A 17,942-nucleotide genomic window follows, 5' to 3' on the forward strand; every position below is an offset into this window, starting at 1 on the left:
CCAACACCAACACTCACACTAACACTAACACTCGAGCACACTTTGTGTGCAAGATGGCAAAACAAGAATGAACACTACCCGTGCAAGTATAAAATAAATTCTACAAACAGGAAGTACCACGTGCCTCAAATAAATGAAAGTAACTTCTTGTGCATTTATTAATCACAGTAAGCTTATAAATTCAAAATGAGCTTATAAATTCGATTAAAACTAATAATGTGCCGTATTTCGGTCACACTTGACACAAAGGAGTGAAAGACCAGTGAGACGGCACGAGGGACCAAATCCAATACACCGCCCGAAATGGCCGTGTGAAGTGGGACCGAAAATAGCTGTCTGCCGATACTGTACAGAGAGAAATAAGTCAGATGTAGATAAAGCAGCTTTCTGAGGTAACCAGAGAAAACTCTATTTTGATTTCAGCGTTCAAATGCCCACTCTGTCGAGGTGGTTCGGGCTCTACACTGGTCACGTGTAAAGTGGTATATATTTATTACGTACACAGATTCAAACGTATGTTGTTCCTCCATAATGGGGTAGATGTGCATCCTATGTTGACGCGAATCTGCACGCTGAGAACCTGAGATCGGTAGGCGCGCGTTTTTGAGGCGCTCGGCTGCCAAACGGTTCCCTCATGCGCGGTGTTTACCCTCGGTCCATTTGGAGGCCCATTTGACAGGATCAAGGAGTTGCTGAAGTTATGGCGGAGTGCCAGGACCTCCTGTTCCCAAGTCCTGCAGCATTCCAGGCGATGCTTGAGGCAGACGCTACGGCTTTGGGGTCCCTACCTCGCGGGCAGCTGCGGCTCCTTCTGCCGTGCCTCGTCCGCCTGGCCCTGTGCGCTCCCGCCGATCAGAGTCCGGCCTGGGCCTCGCAGAAGAAGCACATCCTCAGGTTGCTTTCAGCTCTGGAGCCCGTAAACGCTGTCGTGGAACTCCTGTCCATCGAGTTCCACGTGCTGGAGCAGGACGCGCGCAAAGAGCTCGCTCTCAGGTATTTACTATTTGTCCATGGCCATGTGTGTCTGTCTCCGTGCCGGACTGTCCGCCCGCTGTGACCCGAGTGGTCTTGACCGTGACCCGAGTGGTCTTGACCGTGTCGTGTGATTTCAGGCGTAAAGTGGGCAGCGTGACGGAGAGCGTGTTGGTGTCTCAGCTCCAGCAGGGTCTAGCGCTGGAGTTCGAACACAATGAGCCACCACAACGTCTCAGGCTCGTGCTCAGCGAACTGCTCACTCTCACTGCTCAGGTAAGCCTCACTACGGAATACCTTGCACTCACCTTTTCATACCTGTGCTACCTACCTTTGATCCTGACGGTCACGTCGCTCACACCCTCCTTGTGCAGCTGCGAGATGGAGGAGAGAACAACGGCTTCATGAGGTCTTCAGAGCTGTTTGAGACCGAGATATACCTACAGGAAGTTGCTGATGTTATATCGATCCTGCAAGCAGGTAATACAAATAGCACACCGCAGATTGTTTATGGTGCTATTTGACAGGTGCTGAATCCCTGATTTTGTGTAGGTAACTGCATTTCTGTAGAGTTGGATAAACGGTCTATTTCTGTTTGTATAAAATCCATGAAGTGGTGTCATGGACGTGTAAGTGGCGCACGGAGAAGGGAGGAATAACAATGTGTTTAGTGATGGGGGTATTTGATGTCTTATGGGAACCTGCGTGCAGGTGAGGCAACCAACTTGACATCCTGCCTGAAAGGATGACTTGTGTAATGATGCAATGCAAAGCACCAGGATGATAAGTTCATCAATGGATTCTCAATCTATGAGGGCCGTAACAAAGGTCACGAGCATCAGCGGATTCCACACGCTTGTGCCGAATGTAGTAGAACACAAGTTATTCGCGAAACATCTATCCACTCCAATACTAGTACGCAACTGCAAAGCCGCAATGAGCCGGCGAAGCCAAAGCCCCTTGCCACTATTTTACCCATCACTCTGGCATCAGTAGGTTAGGTAGTTGGTAGTAGGTAGGTGTAGTAGGTACCGTACCTAGTTCAAAATGACACCATTTGCATTCTGGATGAGATTAAAATTTATAAAATTTCCTTCTTGATTAATTCGGTGAATTCCGTGTCAACTTCGGATATTCCCGGCCGTGAAAAACTATCCCCTACGGCCGCCAGATTTCTAAAAAATAACTCTTCGTCCGTTTTAGAATATTTGACGCCGTTTTCACCCTCCGAAACGCGTGATAAGCTTTTTTGAAATAAATTTTTTTAAATGCTCGAATCTCATTAGTTCCGGTGTTTGGTGACGATTTTCGTTGAAGATAACGAGGTTGGTCTTAAAGTATTTTAATTACACATTAGAGGTGCATCAGATTGTGAATCAAAGATGGGTGAAACAAACTCCTATTGAACGTTTTCTCAATTTTTTTTATGTAAACTTCCGCATCCGGAAGATGGCGGCCTCCATTGAGTGATTTGGTTTTAGAAATATTTTTTCAAATGCTCGAATCTCATTGGTTCCGGTGTTTGGTGACGATTTTCGTTGAAGATAACCAAGCCCGTGCGGGCCGAGGTTGGTCTTAAAGTATTTTAATTACAAATTAGAGGTGCATAAGATTGTGAATCAAACAAAGACGGGTGAAACAAACTCCTATTGAACCTTTTTCAATTTGTTATGCATACTTCCGCATCCACAAGATGGCGGCCTCCATTGAGCGATTTGGTGCGTCACAGCTTCGGAATTCTCAAGCCAAGGGATCCAGCATAATCTGGTTTTCAACATAATACGTACGCGTTTATTCACAACACCGGCTTCGCCGGCTATAAACAGGTTCGGCGCATGAGATGCACTCCATTGGTGTTCCCACAATCCATTGTGACAAAATGGCTGTCGATGTATCCTTTCGCTTGCGTGCAGTGATTGAATTCTTCGTGACGAAGAACAGCTCAGCTGCAGATATCTACGGCCGATTGAGTCAGGTGTATTGAAATGCCTGCACTGGCACTAGCAGTGCCCGAAGGCGGGTGAAACGCATCAAAGACGGAAACACGGACATCGCCGATCAGCCACGATGTGGTCGTCCGTGAAGCGCCACGGCTGAATGCAATGAGCAGAAAGTTGATGCGCTCATCAGTGAGAACCGAAGGATGACGGTTAGGGAGATCGTGCAGTTTGACATAGGACACCATGCCATACAGGAGATGATCGTGACCTTGGGATATCGAAGGCTTGTTCCCGTTGGATTCCCTGTTTGCTTACGTAGGAACACGAAAACATGTATGGATGTGTCATCACAATAACGGCATGCTGCCGAGGGCGATGATTTCCTGTTTCTTATCGTGACTGATGATGAAATCTGGTTCCTCCATTTGAACCCAGAAACCAAGCAGCAAAGCATGGAATGGCATCACTCCACATCTCCAAAAAGAAGTTCAAAAGAGTACCCTCCGCCGGCAATGTTATTGGAGCCATTTTCTGGGATGCCGAGGGATGCATACTGGTGGATTTCCAGCCGAAAGTGGAAAACTATCAACATGGCTCGCTACGTTCAAACGCTCAAGGAAAAGTTCCCGATGAAAAAGGTTGTAATCCTTCAACATGACAATGCTTCAACATGACGACCTTGCACTGCGTGTCTGACATTGGAGAAAATCTCAAAGAAAAGTGAGGAATTGCTCCCTGTCTCCCCGTACAGTCAGGACTTGGTTCCCTCAGACTACCATCTGTTTGGGGCCTTGAAAGGTCATGTGAGAGGCCAGCACTATGAAAACGACGAGGCGGTCCATCCAGATAGATGTGCGTAGCTGGTTGTGAAATGTTGGAACAAACTTCTACCGCAGTGGGATTTTTTTAGCTCGTGCAGCGCTGGCTGAAATGCGTGAATCGTTCTGGAGATTTTGTAGAAAAATCTGGTATGTCCAGCTACTATTGACAATATCAGTTTTCTTGCATGTACCATTGTTTTACTGTACAATAAATGTGCTCATGACTTTCGGTACATCGTGTGTGTGTGTGTGTGTGTCGGTCGACATCCACACAGGAAAAGCACCCATGGAACTTCGCCTGCACCCTGCCATTTGATGAATGATCGAAACCAAAGTGTCAACGTCCATTTCTCAGACACATCGGGCTGAGTCAACCCACCTGGTGTAATTACAGGGGCTCAAACTCAGGACCCTAAGATCTCAAATCAGCCACCTTAACCGTTCGCCAATACCATGCTTGAGGCTTTCTTGACCCATTTCCTTATGTCAGACTGCTGCATTGTTTCTTTCCTCCTCATGAAATGTTCTCGTAGGAGGTTCAGCTGCATCACTTCCCGAGTGCTGTAAGCTTCCTGCCTTTCAGCAAACTTTACAAGCATGTCAACACCATTACCAGCATTACGGTAGCCCAGGTGATGGGGTATGTTCAGTTGAAAAGTCTTCCGAGTCGTCTTCTTGTTGTTCGACTTCCTTCTGTGGACTAACAACACTGTCGATCATTTCTGAGTCGGTCATAACATGGGTCACTTCAACATCTCGGTCCATTTCACACCACTCTTCAGCTCCACCTTTGGTCAACTTTGAAGCAGATTATCGTCAATTGCTTGGCTCATCATACTGGAAATTTCTTGGATATTAGATATTTTCCTTCGGGTATAGAAACCGACAACCTCCTCCTCATCTGACGAGCATTCGACGAACCTGACACTTGGCAAAAACTTCCTCCATGCCCTTCGTCCGATTAGACTCCATGGACTCCCATCTGATCATAAACATACTTTGCCTTCTCAATTAACATCGGTTCTGAGATTAGCGCTCCCTCTGGACACATGAGAGCAAACCATTCATACAGAACTTTATCTAGCTGCTCCATCTTTGGCTAGTGTAGAGTAAGTACAGCACTTGTTGGCAGCTTTATCTGTGTCTGACTTGGTGTAAAATTCCAGTAACTTGTCCTTCTGGGCCTTGCTGTCGTAGATGGTTGCCAATCCAATGTTGTACTTGTGCGTGAATGCATTTATATTCTCTCCCTTCTCCACTCTCCACCATGTGACAATCTTCTGGTTGATGGTGAGAACAATCCTGTTCCCCTTCCCATGAGTACTGCTCAACTGGGTAAGATAAACCATGTTTTGGAGGGCAAACTTCTTCTTCCTCTTGGGTTTTCTTTAACTTGCTTATTCTACCCAAAATTTGGGATCCTGTGATTGGTTGTTGGGCGTTGAGCGCCAGATGCGTAATGGCAATGATTAGGACATGGATTTGTTCCTGTAATTTGGTATGTTGAAGTAGACGAGTTATCACCGGCACCCTAAACAAATTACAAATTCCTATCCAAACTCTTACAAGCCCACACTTGACAAGAATGTCGAGTTTGCCGGAGTTGTCGGATTTGTGTTTTAAAAATAATATATTTTGAATAACAAGGCGAACGTACCTTCACCACAGTTAAATCGTACAGGACAAACAGGTGAGATTTTGAAAATAATGTAACCTGACCTTTTAGTTTTTGTAGGTCATATAGAGCTGGTGTTGGCTTAGCGGCTAGGGTGCCAGCCTAGGATCCTGGGTTCGAATCCCGGTCGATCGCTGAATTAACGCCAGGGGGGTTGACTCAGCCTGTCATCCTTCCGAGGTCGGCTAATTGAGTACCAGTTCACTGGTAAATCCCTGTTTGTCGTAAAAGGCGACAAAAAGGGTTGGCGGCAGGAAGGGCATCCGGCTGTAAAACATTGCTTCAAAAAGGGGACCAACAAAAACAACAACAACCACGGTGCCTGAAAAATGCCAACCCCCGCTTTACGGGGAAAAATGGCCTCTAAAGGTGGTTTTTTAAATATAGAGCTATCAGGAACTTGGCATGGTTTAACAGTTGCATGTGTTTCCATTCCGCTTGTTGTGCCAGAGCTGCCCACCTTGTTGCAGACGGCTGAGGTGGCCGAAGCCCTCCTTCACGTCCATCATGGTACCTGGTTTATCTGCCTCCTGGTAGCCAACTCGCCTGACTCTTTTACTCAAGGTATTAAAGTAACCAGAGCTGTGTGCACATCAAGTGCGCATTGTCCCAGTTTAACCAATAGGGTCTACCTGTATGTAGATTTTCATTTTTGAGGAATTGTAGTGTTGATGATCTCCACCCATAGTCACACATTTCCTGTTTTAATGCACCTGCTGCAATTCAAGATACCAGCAAGAAAGCTAACAAAGATGGCGGAATGGCAAATAGTTGTGAATTGTGTTTTGACCAAAAACAAAAAAATATGTTGTGACTCAGCGGAACTGGAAACTGAGCTCACCTCAGGAGAATTGCTATGTCACCACTGGTAACATAGCTGGCTCAATCATGGCCTTTAGGGAGTGGGTAGTCTGCCTCCTGCGTTTGGGCGAGCCTCAATTATGGTGCCAGTTTATACCTTGTAGTTAACTCTTAAATTGTTTTAGGGTAGCTCTGGATAGAAAACACTCACCTCATCTGAATTAAAAATAAACAAGGAGAAAAAGACATAAAATGTCAAAGCTCCTGTGATTTTAGAAATTTTGCTGTATGGAGTTAAAGGCCGCCAGTCGGCCATCTTTGGTCGCATTACAAAACAAAATCTTCTGCATATGTATACTCTCATGTACATGTGCTTAAATGTGTCTTATGTGCTGTACAACTAAAATGATTGCCAGTCTACCAGTCGGCCATCTTTGATAATTCGGCCAACAGTGGGCCATCAAAGAATAATTTCCCTGAATATGGGACAATAAAGATTTATTATTATTTATTATTATTATTATTGATCAGATTGTGAAATAAAGTGAGGTGCACGTGTATGCCATCATGTACTCTGCTTGTGCCAAGTTCGAACAAAATGGACAATGCATGTCTGAGAAATGGTTGGGGACATGTTTAACTAACGAAATGGCTGCCTGTCAGCCATATTGGATCTGACCTCGAAAAAAAATGATGTGCATATGTAAGCCATCATTCCTATCTGTTTGCCAAGTTTAACAAGATCAGTAAATGCATGTCTGAGAAATGGTTGAGGACGTGTTCAACATTGGGTTTTTTCACAACTAAAATGGCCGCCAGTTGGCGATCTTTGATCGCACCGTGAAACAAAATCATGAACATATGTATGTACCATCATGTATTGTCTTTATGCCAAAATACGTGTCCGTGCTATGGTTGTGGAAGCATGCACGCACAGACGGCCAGTGAACGAGACCCAATCCATAAGCCCAACGGGGGCTAAAGAAGCACCACTTCCTGCTGACACCACACAATAATAGCATTTTGTAGTCTAAATGAGCTTTGCCATACATCACACCCACAGTCATCGTGAGAGAGCCAGCCATTGAGCATCTCTAACTCTGGTAGGAATGAAATGAAAGATGGCCTTTGGCCCTCCAACATTTTAAGGTGGACTATTTAAAATACAACTGGCAGGCTTACCATATATACACCATTATATACCTCTTGGAACCCTGTATTCCAAACTACCAAAGTATAATTGATGAATTTAACCAAGTGCAGCACACATACCTTCCCGTAAACTTGCATTCCTCGCTCTCCGCAGTGTGCCGGGGGCTTATTCGTGGAGCAGAGCAGCAGGATGAGGACGGAGCAGGTGCTCAGCGGAGAGTTGAGGCTTTACGACGTCTTTGTCTCATGCGTCCCTCGGAGACTCTTAACGTTCGCTCCATGGCAGTAAGCATTCTATTGCTCTACTGCTCTATGGCAGTATGTATCGATTGCAGACCTGGCTATAAATTGTTGGTGCTTCACAGGCTCGGTGATACATCACAAAGTCCGTCGTCCCTCGGATGGACGTTAAACTGGGTGTCCCATCTTTTAGCATTAGTTGGTAGACATTAGAAGATCCCATAATATATTTTGTGAAGAGCAGTCGAGTTATGGGCGGCACCCTGAACAAATGGCAAATTCTTGCCCAAATCGCCTTGAGTCGAATGTCAGCTGCTGATTCGTGAAAGTCAGCTGATTCGTGAAAGACATTAGCCTATGTACCTACAGTGGCTGACACCACAATAGGGTGGGATTCATTGGAGCCATTAACAAAGCAGTAGCAATGTTTTTTGGTCACTTTACAAATGGGTGTCAAGTTTTTCTCTAACCATGAAGGAATGGTCATGGGCTAGTGAAGATCTACATAGATGTCTTTCCTTTTTTTTGTACGGTAGTTTTGTACGGTGTCGAGTGACACCTCCACCACCAACGAGTGACACCACCAACAATAGTGTTATTTGTGTGAAACATTGAGTGAGTTTCCCAATGTCGTTAAAATGGAAATGATGTTACTAGGGTTCGAAAATGTTTTGGAAAGGAAATTTAAAAAAATCAAAGCATGCCATCACTGTTTGAGGGTAGTTCATCAAATGGCATCAAGACTGCACCTTACCGTTATTTCCTGGTTGCATCTCATTCCTCTGAGTTTGTTCCTTTGGAGAAGATGTGTTAAACTCCCTAGGTTTGTGGTGTTGTGCTGTGCGCAATGATTCTTCATAGTCCGTTGTCTTCCTCAGGTGGAAGAATGTCGATTACCCAGCCTGGCAGTGGCTCTGACTCTTGATCTTGGTGGCGAAGGGCTGACCAAGGAGGTTGACACAGCAGGGTGGACAGACGTTTGTACCGGAGGAGACTTGGTGGCCTTCGTGAGTGGCCTACTGCTTGGTAGCAGCTCCAGAGTCCGTATTTGGATTGGAGGGTTCGTTCGTGCTGGGCAGCAGGTAAGAACGAATGACAAGGAAGAATGTGGATGGCTTATGGGAATGTGGTATTAGACCGGGAGCCCAGGGGGGTCAGCCTAGCTGGAAAGTTAACCAATTTTCATGTATATAGTAATGGTCCATGTGCATGTCCATGTAAGGAAATGGACGTCTGCTGGGCACATTCTGGTGGGTGGTCAGAAGGGCCATTATAATGCTAGATCAGCTTGTAAGTTAACCCGGTGAAACCTACTGGAAATAGCTCGGCATAGTCCCAGATATCATGAATGACCACTGCCAGACATTTTCATGGTGGGTTGTGCCCGCCAGACACCCCCGAATGCCACCACCCCAAAATTGAGCTAGATCAGCTCGTAAGTTAACCCAGTGAAGCCTACAGGAAATAGTTCGGCATAGTCCCAGATATCATGAATGGCCACTGCCAGACATTTTCAGTGGTGGGTGTGCCCACCAGACACCCCCGAACGCCCCCCGCACCCCCCTCCATTGAGCTAGACGGCTAGATTGAGCTGAGAAAAAGCCCAATTTATCTCTTGATTCTGTGGCTTTGTAATTTACTCACAATTATCAATATAGCATGTATTTGACCAAGCCAGATCCTGGACAACAAGGTGCCAGGTGTGTTACTTTACATGTATTACTTTTTGTGACACTTTTACCGGTATATGTGTGGGAAATAGTCAGTTTAAAATAGGAATCAAGTAGTTAAGTTCTCTTTTCACTGCAACCCAACTCATTTTATTAATGATCAGTCATCAACACATCCAAGAAGATATTAGAAGCAGTATGAGAGGTAAGTTTTGTTACTTAAATTGCTCCCCATAGATATCATGCTGCCACCTATTATCTCATTAATCAAGCTTTAAAACTTAAAGATTTAAGAGAAGTCTCTCCTTTGTAACTATACTCAAAATCAGTGTGTTTATGATGATGCAAAGCGGTACATGTACATCTACATCCCTTTGAATCCATCAGGTACCTCAGGTACCCTCACCTTACTGCTGATGCTGTCCATCCATCATATGGAGGGCCACTTGTCCATTAATTAGGCCTACCTTATCCACTGATATCGACATGTCAATGAACCTTATGCAGCCAAGGTTACTCACACTATATACTACAAGTGGAGCCTATATGCTTAGCTGTACGGTCATTAACTTTAAAGCTAAACAATGTGAATTTATGCTCTTTTCTTGATTTAGGGAGCAATTTAGGCATATATTTTTCGTGTCTGACTGGACCATTATGATCATTCTTGTACATGTGACTGAACCATTTCTCTCAAGGTAAGCTAATGCCCATACCACGAAAAATGTCTTTTGATTCCTCTCAATTAATATTTAATATTACTGTAGTCATTTCTTTTTATAATGGGTGTTAGCAAAAGTGTGGCTCTGGGGATTTGTTAATACAATGCATTATTCTCACACAACAGATTTTGGTAAGCAGTGATCACGAATCTACTGTCAGCTATCACCCTTCTTGTCTTAAGCATTACACAGCAGTGAAGCGTCTGACAGAACCCCTGCCACCTGATGATGAACCAACTGCCAAAAAGGCTTCTATCCAAACAAGACGCTGCCGTGTCCTTCCCAAGTCGGATCAGCAGGGCCTGTTGAAAGGGACTTGTATTTTCTGTGGCGAAATCCGTAAGAAGAAAAATGGAAAAGGAGGAGCCCAGACTGAAGATAGCGACAGTTGCCGGTTGTGAGTCACTTTGCCATCGGGTAAAGTCTTCGAAAAACGAACGTATCAAGAGTCTCATTCGGAGTGGCGTGGACCTGATCGCAAAGGAAGCAGAATACCACAAATTATGCCGTGTCCAGTTCCTGAGGAAGACTGATGATCAAGATAGGCCCAATGAAGGGAGCTCATCTCAGTCCTACCACAAGAGAGCATTTGCATCTCTGCTTTCATATATCCAGAATGAGGTGCTCGGAAAGCAACGATCTGTGTTAGTCAGTGATTTACTTGCATGTACAAAGAGGAGTACACCAGTGTCTGAGGAGATGGGGCAGACCTCCAGGCCTACACAGCTCAAAATCTTACCAGGAAGGTAAAAGACCATTTCAAAGAAAAAAAAAATCACAATAAAACTGGCAGACCCTCGGAAAAGCAACTTCATCTATAGTTCTGCTCTTCCAGAAGAGGATGCCAAGGCTCGCCTTTATGAGGATTCTAAACGGTATGAACAGGATAACAAGTTGATGGGCCGCTCTCCATATTAGATCTCTGATGATGCAGCTCCTGAAGACCAAGACCCCAAATCCTGCAACAGTCCAAAATTTGAAGGAATGCACTGCCAGAGATACCAGCACAGCTGGACCTGTTCTTCAGATGCCTCCTTGGTGGCATGACACTAACTTTCAGTGGTGCACACAAGTTAGTCGACCGAAAGGTAACTGCAATGGCATCGGATGCCATTTACAGCGGCACTCATGGTACCGTAAAACCACATGGTACCGATGTCAGCATCGACCTCGTGGTACCACAGCTCATCATTGTTGCCAACGATTAAATACATCAGGTTCTATCTTTTTCTCTTCTTTTTTTTCTCTACAATCAATGAGTAGAAGTGTTTTGTTTTCATGTTTAAAACATTGATAGCATCTCCAGTTGACATTTCTATAAATTGTTCCCCTGATTAATCCATACCTGTTTCAGCAGTATGCAATTTATCCAACCATGATATCGGAAACGCTTTCTTTAATATTACGAACTTAAAGGGAAATAATAGTTTCGGCAACGTATTATATTAAACAGATAACGTCAGCGTCTTTATAATACCCACGACAAATGACGTGTTATACCTTACAAATCCCTGCTTTTCCCATGACTTGAAATAAAACATCTGATTTTCAAAAGTTATGTTGCTGTTATTCCATAGTATTTTATTCTCAATTTTATTATCATCAGGTTAACTCTCGAGCTGATCTCGCTCAATTTTGGGGTGGTGGCATTGGGGATGTCTGGCGGGCACACCCCACCACTGAAACTTGTCTGGCAGTGGTCATTCATGATATCTGGGACTATGCCGAACATTTTCCAGTAGGTTTCACCGGGTTAACTCACGAGCTGATCTAGCTCAATTTTGGAGTACCGGTTATGTAAGTCTGGCGGGCACACCCCACCATTGAAAATGTCTGGCAGTGGCCATTCATGATATCTGGGACTATGCCGAACTATTTCATGTAGGTTTCACCGGGTTAACTTATGAGCTGATCTCGCTCAATTTTGGAGTACCGGTTATGTAATTCTGGCGGGCACACCCCACCATTGAAAATGTCTGGGACTATGCCGAACTATTTCATGTAGGTTTCACCGGGTTAACTTACGAGCTGATCGAGCTCAATTTTGGGGGTGGAGGCATTCGGTGGTGTCTGGCGGGCACAACCCACCACTGAAAATGTCTGGCAGTGGTCATTCATGATATCTGGGACTATGCCGAACTATTTCATGTAGGTTTCATCAGGTTAACTCACAGAGCTGATCTAGCTCAATTTTGGGGTTCCTGTCTAATGGCCCTTTTGGCCACACCCACCACAATGTGCCCGACAGACGTCCATTTCCTTATATGGACATGCACATGGACCATTGCTATATACATGAAAATTGGTTAACTTTCCAGCTAGGCCGACCCCCCTGGGCTCCCGGTATATATTCAAGCCATAATCTAAAGCCATGTGCTCTGCCTGACAGCGCCATCGTGGCGCTCGTTACACTGTACTCAGGAGGATGCGAGACCGACTGTTAGGTGAGCTCGCCTCCATCCTGACCAGCGAGCACCATAGCCACGCCGATGCTGAAATTTTGATGAGCATGGAAGGAATCACAGAGGAGACGAAGAAGGAAGGCACGAACATTGGCACCAAGGGTTCGGTGCTCAGAGATGGCAATGTAGTTCGTGCCAGCGCACTCCTCCGCTTGTACTGTGCCCTTATGGGGATTGCTGGGTTAAGGTGGGTATTTATGAGTTAACTTGAAGGGCAACACACCAACTCTGTAATCTAACCCCTCGTCTCCACTCGGCAGCCCCAATCCTCTCTAAGCTGGAGCCAAAGTTTGCTTCTCCCTCTGTAAGTAAAAGATGGCCAGGAAGCAGTGCCAATTGGCTGCATTTGCATAATGTTACAGCGCAGGGCAGTATGTTCAGTCTGTAAAGTTTATTTTGGAATTGGTACGCTTTTAGGGCTCTTGATGGAAAAAGGGAACTCGCTAATTTGGGATAGTCACGAATATTGGTCATTTGTGTGAAGGAGTATTAGTCAGTCGAAGCTGATTATGGTGGCTTTTACAAGGATATTCATGCAAACATGGAAACAGGAGAACATTTGGACCACCATGTCTGCGGTGTATTCACATCCCCATTTAACTTCATCTACCAATGTGCTAACGGCATTTTATTCATCAACATTATAATTAACTTGCATATCCCATTTAATATCCAGGTGGGGAATTTAGACATGGTACGTGAACCTAATGACCTGCTCTGTTTGAGATAGCACAGGATCCTCAACGTCCACTGTAACCAGAATGCAGACAGGACAGCCAGCTTTGCAAACCAACATGAAGGATAACATGCTTTGGGATACTGTGCCTCCTGCTAGCAGTACACAAGGATGAAAGTTTTAGTCCGATTCAACTTTAGGGAAAAACGATGGTTGAGCACAAATCTTGTCCTGTTATTCCAGCCTGTTTGTCTGGCCAATTAATGACAGTTCTGGCATGATTCTGTGAGTGGAGACGCGGGTACAGTGTGACTGTGCTAAAGGAAATGCAACTCTTGCCAAAATATCTCAGATAATATTCCGATCAGATTGCAGGAGGTTTATAATTAAGATTTTAAAGCGTTTTAATGGAATGTCCTATTTGGTCTCCGCAGGCCTACAGAGGATGAAGCAGAGAGGTTGATCGAGTTGATTACCAGCCATCCGCCTGCAACTGCTGCCGGTGTTCGTTTCATTTCATTGGCTCTCGCCATGTTACTGGCCTTCTCTGCCCTAGTGTGGTACACATCACTACTGCACTCCTTCACTACAACAACATTCCCATCAACATGCATTCGTCAGTCCAGTGGAATAATTACGCCTCTAAGCCCTCTCAGTTTTGAGACGAGCATTGTGCGTCCTCATGGTTGTCGACATCGACCCACTGTTAATTACAGCGACCAATTACACGATGTACAGTAACAATTCCAACTGAAATGACATCATTTAAATAACAATAATTTTTGTTTATACCAAAGTCTAGGCTCAAGGAATACCTTAGTGACAAAGGGCCACATGTTCATGGATCACGAAAGGGTAATAGGGTGGGCTATATAAGGGCGGGGAGGGTACCTATATAAGGGTACCTATAATACAGGTACCTATAATACACTAGGACATAATATAATAATACAGGAGGTACCTATAATACGATACAATAATACAGGAGGCTAATATACAATAATAATATACAATACAATAATATAATACACTAGGACAATATAATACAATAATACAGGAGGGTACCTATAATACACTCACCTATATAAGGGCGGGGAGGGTGAAATTCAAACATGTCATTCATTAATATGGTCACAAGAAACATTCTCCAGGGATGGCTCGTACACTGTGTTGCCCGATTTATTTATGTTACTACAAAAGTACCTGTCGCTTGCACCGCTATATCTCCAAACACGCTGTGTAGAAAAGATTGAGACTTGGCTCATTGTAAAGAACAATCCATGGAGAATAACCCATGTGAATGATGATGTCATAGGTGCCTCCATTATGACGTCATAATTCGACAAGTACAAAACTTCATCCGATCAGGATGAAATTTCTTGAGCGTCATCTAGGAATACATTGATGGAGAGAAAATAATAATAATGTGAAAGTGGGGTTGTATGAAAGCGGGAAGGCGGAGGAAACCGGTCATCACTGCCAGCAGTTATAAAGTGGCAGTTCTAGTTATTATTATGAATCATCAGGACCAGGTTGTGGAGATATATAGGCTGTCTTTATCTATCACTTTGTACAATGTTTGGCAACCCCTGTGTCTCCAACAAGCTTGTTCCCTTTGCTAAAGAAACCGTGAGTACCATCCCGTTTTTGTTTGGGAAAAGGGGAGGCGGTCGGGAGATGGTTGAAACAAAATCAAGCATGAAAGAAATGTTCAACATGTCTTAAAAGTACAATTAACTTTTCCATGTGGACCATGGTGCAGCATGCAGCAGCAGGAGGTGGCCACGATCAGCTGGCTCAACTGGATGATCAAGGAGGAAGCTTACTTTGAGAGGTGAAGCACACCTACAGACACCACAGTCACACCATATACGATCGTATCCCCGGTTTGGGCGGTGGTGAACCGCAGATGCATCCATGACTGTGCGTTGTTGCCCTGGCAGTGTGTCAGGCGTCACGGCTTCATTCGGAGAGATGCTGCTTCTCGTGGCCATGTATTTCCACAGTAACCAGCTTCATGCCATCATCGACCTGGTGTGCTCTACGCTTGGCATGAAGGTTCTACTTTCACCCAATTCACCTTGCTTTTCTTCTATTGTAACTTTTCTGTTTTGAATTGATTTTAACTTTAATACAAGCATCCTCGTTATGTCTGTTATATGTTCATAATGTACCTTTTCACCTGAAATGATTCTTCTTCTTCTTCTTTCACATGCAGCACATGACTGCGGGTAGCATCAGTAAGAAATGCTGGCAAACGGGATGCCCAGTTTAAAATGCTAACAAGGAATAGTAATCTATATACTGTATCGTCTAGAAAATGTATATTTGACCAGGATTTGGTTATGAATTTGTCCTGATGGCTGCATCATTATTGACTCGTGGCTTGCCACCATTGCGGGATACATATTTATCCAGGGTACTGGGCCACACTGAACTTTTATTTTCGAATTGTCCCATCAGGCTTTTAACATCTGCAAGTGGTTATTATCAGACAGAAAAGTTAACTTGACCTCCCCTCGCAAGGGTAACACTCCATGATGCAACTCTCCGTCTATGAAGAACAAGAGTGACATCTCAGTAGCTTTGAGATTATAACAGTACTTATTATTATTTCCTGTTGCCTACTTCATCCCACAGATCCCCATAAAGAGCAGCTCCTTGTCCAAGATGAAAATCATCTTCACACAGGAGATTTTCACCGAGCAGGTGCGAAAACCGTTTATGGGGCTTGGCTGATTTGCATTCCTTGTAGCAGTGGAATTGTTCTCACAGACGAACGAGCTCCTTGCTACCTGGTTAAAATGTGCCATGTGTAGTGTGTACTGGTTATACTGTTGATGTTTGTGATGTAGGTGGTGACCGCGCATGCAGCCCGTGTAGCTGTGACCCCCGGTCTGAGTGCCACCATGCCGGGCTTTCTCCCGGTGCATTGCATCCACCAGCTTCTGCGCAGCCGAGCTTTCACGAAGCACAAGGTCGCCATAAAGGTTCGAGTTCGACGTCACACCTCTTCATACATGCTATGCTTTTTCCTTCCGTGTAGTCATGCTTCATACATGTAGTACTCTTGCTCCTTTTGTTTTTGACTTCTGAGCTGCACTGAGTGGCACTGAAATACAAATGTACTCCAAAATCCACAAACTTGTGCCAGTCATGCAAGAAAAGATTATCATGTGTTCTCCTTTAATGACACCTCTGCATCTGAATCCCATATCGAGTGTAAAACGATATTGTGAGAATTTCATAAAACCTGAAGGATCTTTACTTAATTGATCAGATCCGACAGGTGAGTGCATTCCAAACTTGGATTTTTGCCAAAAGTAAAACCACTAAGAGCCGATAGTGGCACGGCACACAAAGCAATTCGTGACTGGCTATTCTCCTTTCTAAAGTCCTTCACTCCACCTTCACTTGTACTTGCTATAGTATAGTCAATATAGTGCCAAAATATCCCTACCCCCAAAAAATTGCAAAAAAGCGTTTTATGTTAATTCCTTGTACTTTAAGGCATAGTGAACAACATATTAAAAGTTGGACAGAAATGGAGCACGGGAAAGAAAAAATTTCTGACATACAAAAATGGCCCAAATCTGCCCCCGTTTTCACTTGACACTATTAAGATGGAACATACCAGATTAAGACCACCACCACTTATTAATGATGATTGAAGTAATTACGTTATAATCTAATTGGACTTGTAAAAAGATAATATTATAGATTATATTATAGATTACCGCTATGCAAAGCAGATCAAACGCAATGTTGAATTTCAGCCCCTCCCCTTCTCGTCTGCCTGTGACCGCACAGTTGACATCTTCTGGGAAATGTCCTTTCGCTTCAACAAGAGTACGCCTAGTTGGCAAGGCATGATGCATTTACTACACAAGGAGTGTGAGCATCCAGGGAAGTCGTCCGTACAGTTTCTCCCAATGATTGACATGAATCCAGGGGACAAAACCTGTATACTGTCCACCCTAGATTACCTATGCAAACTTGCGTCAAAGCACAACATGCCAACCATTATTACCTTCGACCAACCGCTGTTTTGGAAGGCTTCTGAGATAGTGAATGCTGTTCCAGATGATAGCCCAATCAGGAATGTGGTGTTACTGCTTGGGAGCTTCCATACTTTCATGAATTTGTTGGGAGCAATCGGAACTTTGATGGATGGCAGTAGACTTGAGGAGATCCTGGATACGGTGTACGGTGAAAATGCCATTGTACACATGATGAGCGGAAAAGCAGTGCAGCGAGCATTTCGTGGGCACCTACAAAATAAATGAATTATTATTATTATTATTGTGGCTAAAATAATGGAGGATGACCCTGGTTTTCAGGACCAGGTGAAGGAACTAGAGAAACTTTACACGCTGATGGAGACTGGTGAAAATGACTTGGAGTCATTGTTGCAATCAGATTGCATTTGCCAGATTGACAAAGCTTTCACACTCAAAAGGAATGAACTGGCAGGGACCTCCAAAACCAGCGCACTGTGGATCAACTACCAGCGTATGGTAGGAATTGCTCGGGCACTTGTTGCAGCTAATCGAATGGGGTCATGGGAGATGCATCTCCGTGCCTTCTCAGCTTGCTTGCCGTTATTTGCGGCCGCTGGCCATCCCAATTATCTAAAGTCAGCTCGTCTCTATCTCCAGAAGATGCACGCATTGGACGATGAAAATCCTGATGTTCATCAGAAGTTCCAGTCTGGCTTCCATGTAATCAGGCGCAGCAGCCAATACTGGGCTGGCCTTGGCTCTGATCTTGTGATAGAACAGACACGAATGCGCTCACTAAAAAGCCAAGGG

The 17,942-nt window shown here is 44.5% G+C and overlaps 2 protein-coding genes across 3 annotated transcripts in view; one reads left to right on the forward strand and one right to left on the reverse strand.

Moving 5' to 3' along the window:
* PHB1 (prohibitin 1) overlaps window positions 1–153 on the reverse strand; it is a 6,876-nt gene extending 6,723 nt beyond the window's left edge. Inside the window, exon 1 of the mRNA XM_068120782.2 lies at window positions 1–153. This exon is cut by the window's left edge and continues 158 nt beyond it. The gene's annotated coding sequence lies outside the window, so the exon portion shown is untranslated.
* A 283-nt stretch (window positions 154–436) lies between these two features.
* The window catches only part of INTS2 (integrator complex subunit 2), a 39,102-nt gene continuing 21,596 nt past the window's right edge, over window positions 437–17,942 (forward strand). The window contains exons 1-12 of one of the 2 annotated variants that reach the window (XM_068120783.2): window positions 437–993; window positions 1,113–1,248; window positions 1,347–1,452; window positions 5,859–5,972; window positions 7,516–7,646; window positions 8,480–8,683; window positions 12,383–12,642; window positions 13,566–13,691; window positions 14,894–14,965; window positions 15,075–15,189; window positions 15,772–15,840; window positions 15,987–16,121. In XM_068120783.2, coding sequence (XP_067976884.1) covers window positions 701–993; window positions 1,113–1,248; window positions 1,347–1,452; window positions 5,859–5,972; window positions 7,516–7,646; window positions 8,480–8,683; window positions 12,383–12,642; window positions 13,566–13,691; window positions 14,894–14,965; window positions 15,075–15,189; window positions 15,772–15,840; window positions 15,987–16,121 — 1,761 coding nt within the window. In that variant the 5' untranslated portion in view covers window positions 437–700. The remainder of the gene's footprint in view (window positions 994–1,112; window positions 1,249–1,346; window positions 1,453–5,858; window positions 5,973–7,515; window positions 7,647–8,479; window positions 8,684–12,382; window positions 12,643–13,565; window positions 13,692–14,893; window positions 14,966–15,074; window positions 15,190–15,771; window positions 15,841–15,986; window positions 16,122–17,942) is intronic. The other variant, XM_068120784.2, reaches the window with a different exon arrangement.

Source organism: Myxine glutinosa, chromosome 6, assembly GCF_964187855.1.
Source record: "Myxine glutinosa chromosome 6, kmMyxGlut1.1, whole genome shotgun sequence".
Lineage (NCBI taxonomy): Eukaryota > Metazoa > Chordata > Myxini > Myxiniformes > Myxinidae > Myxine > Myxine glutinosa.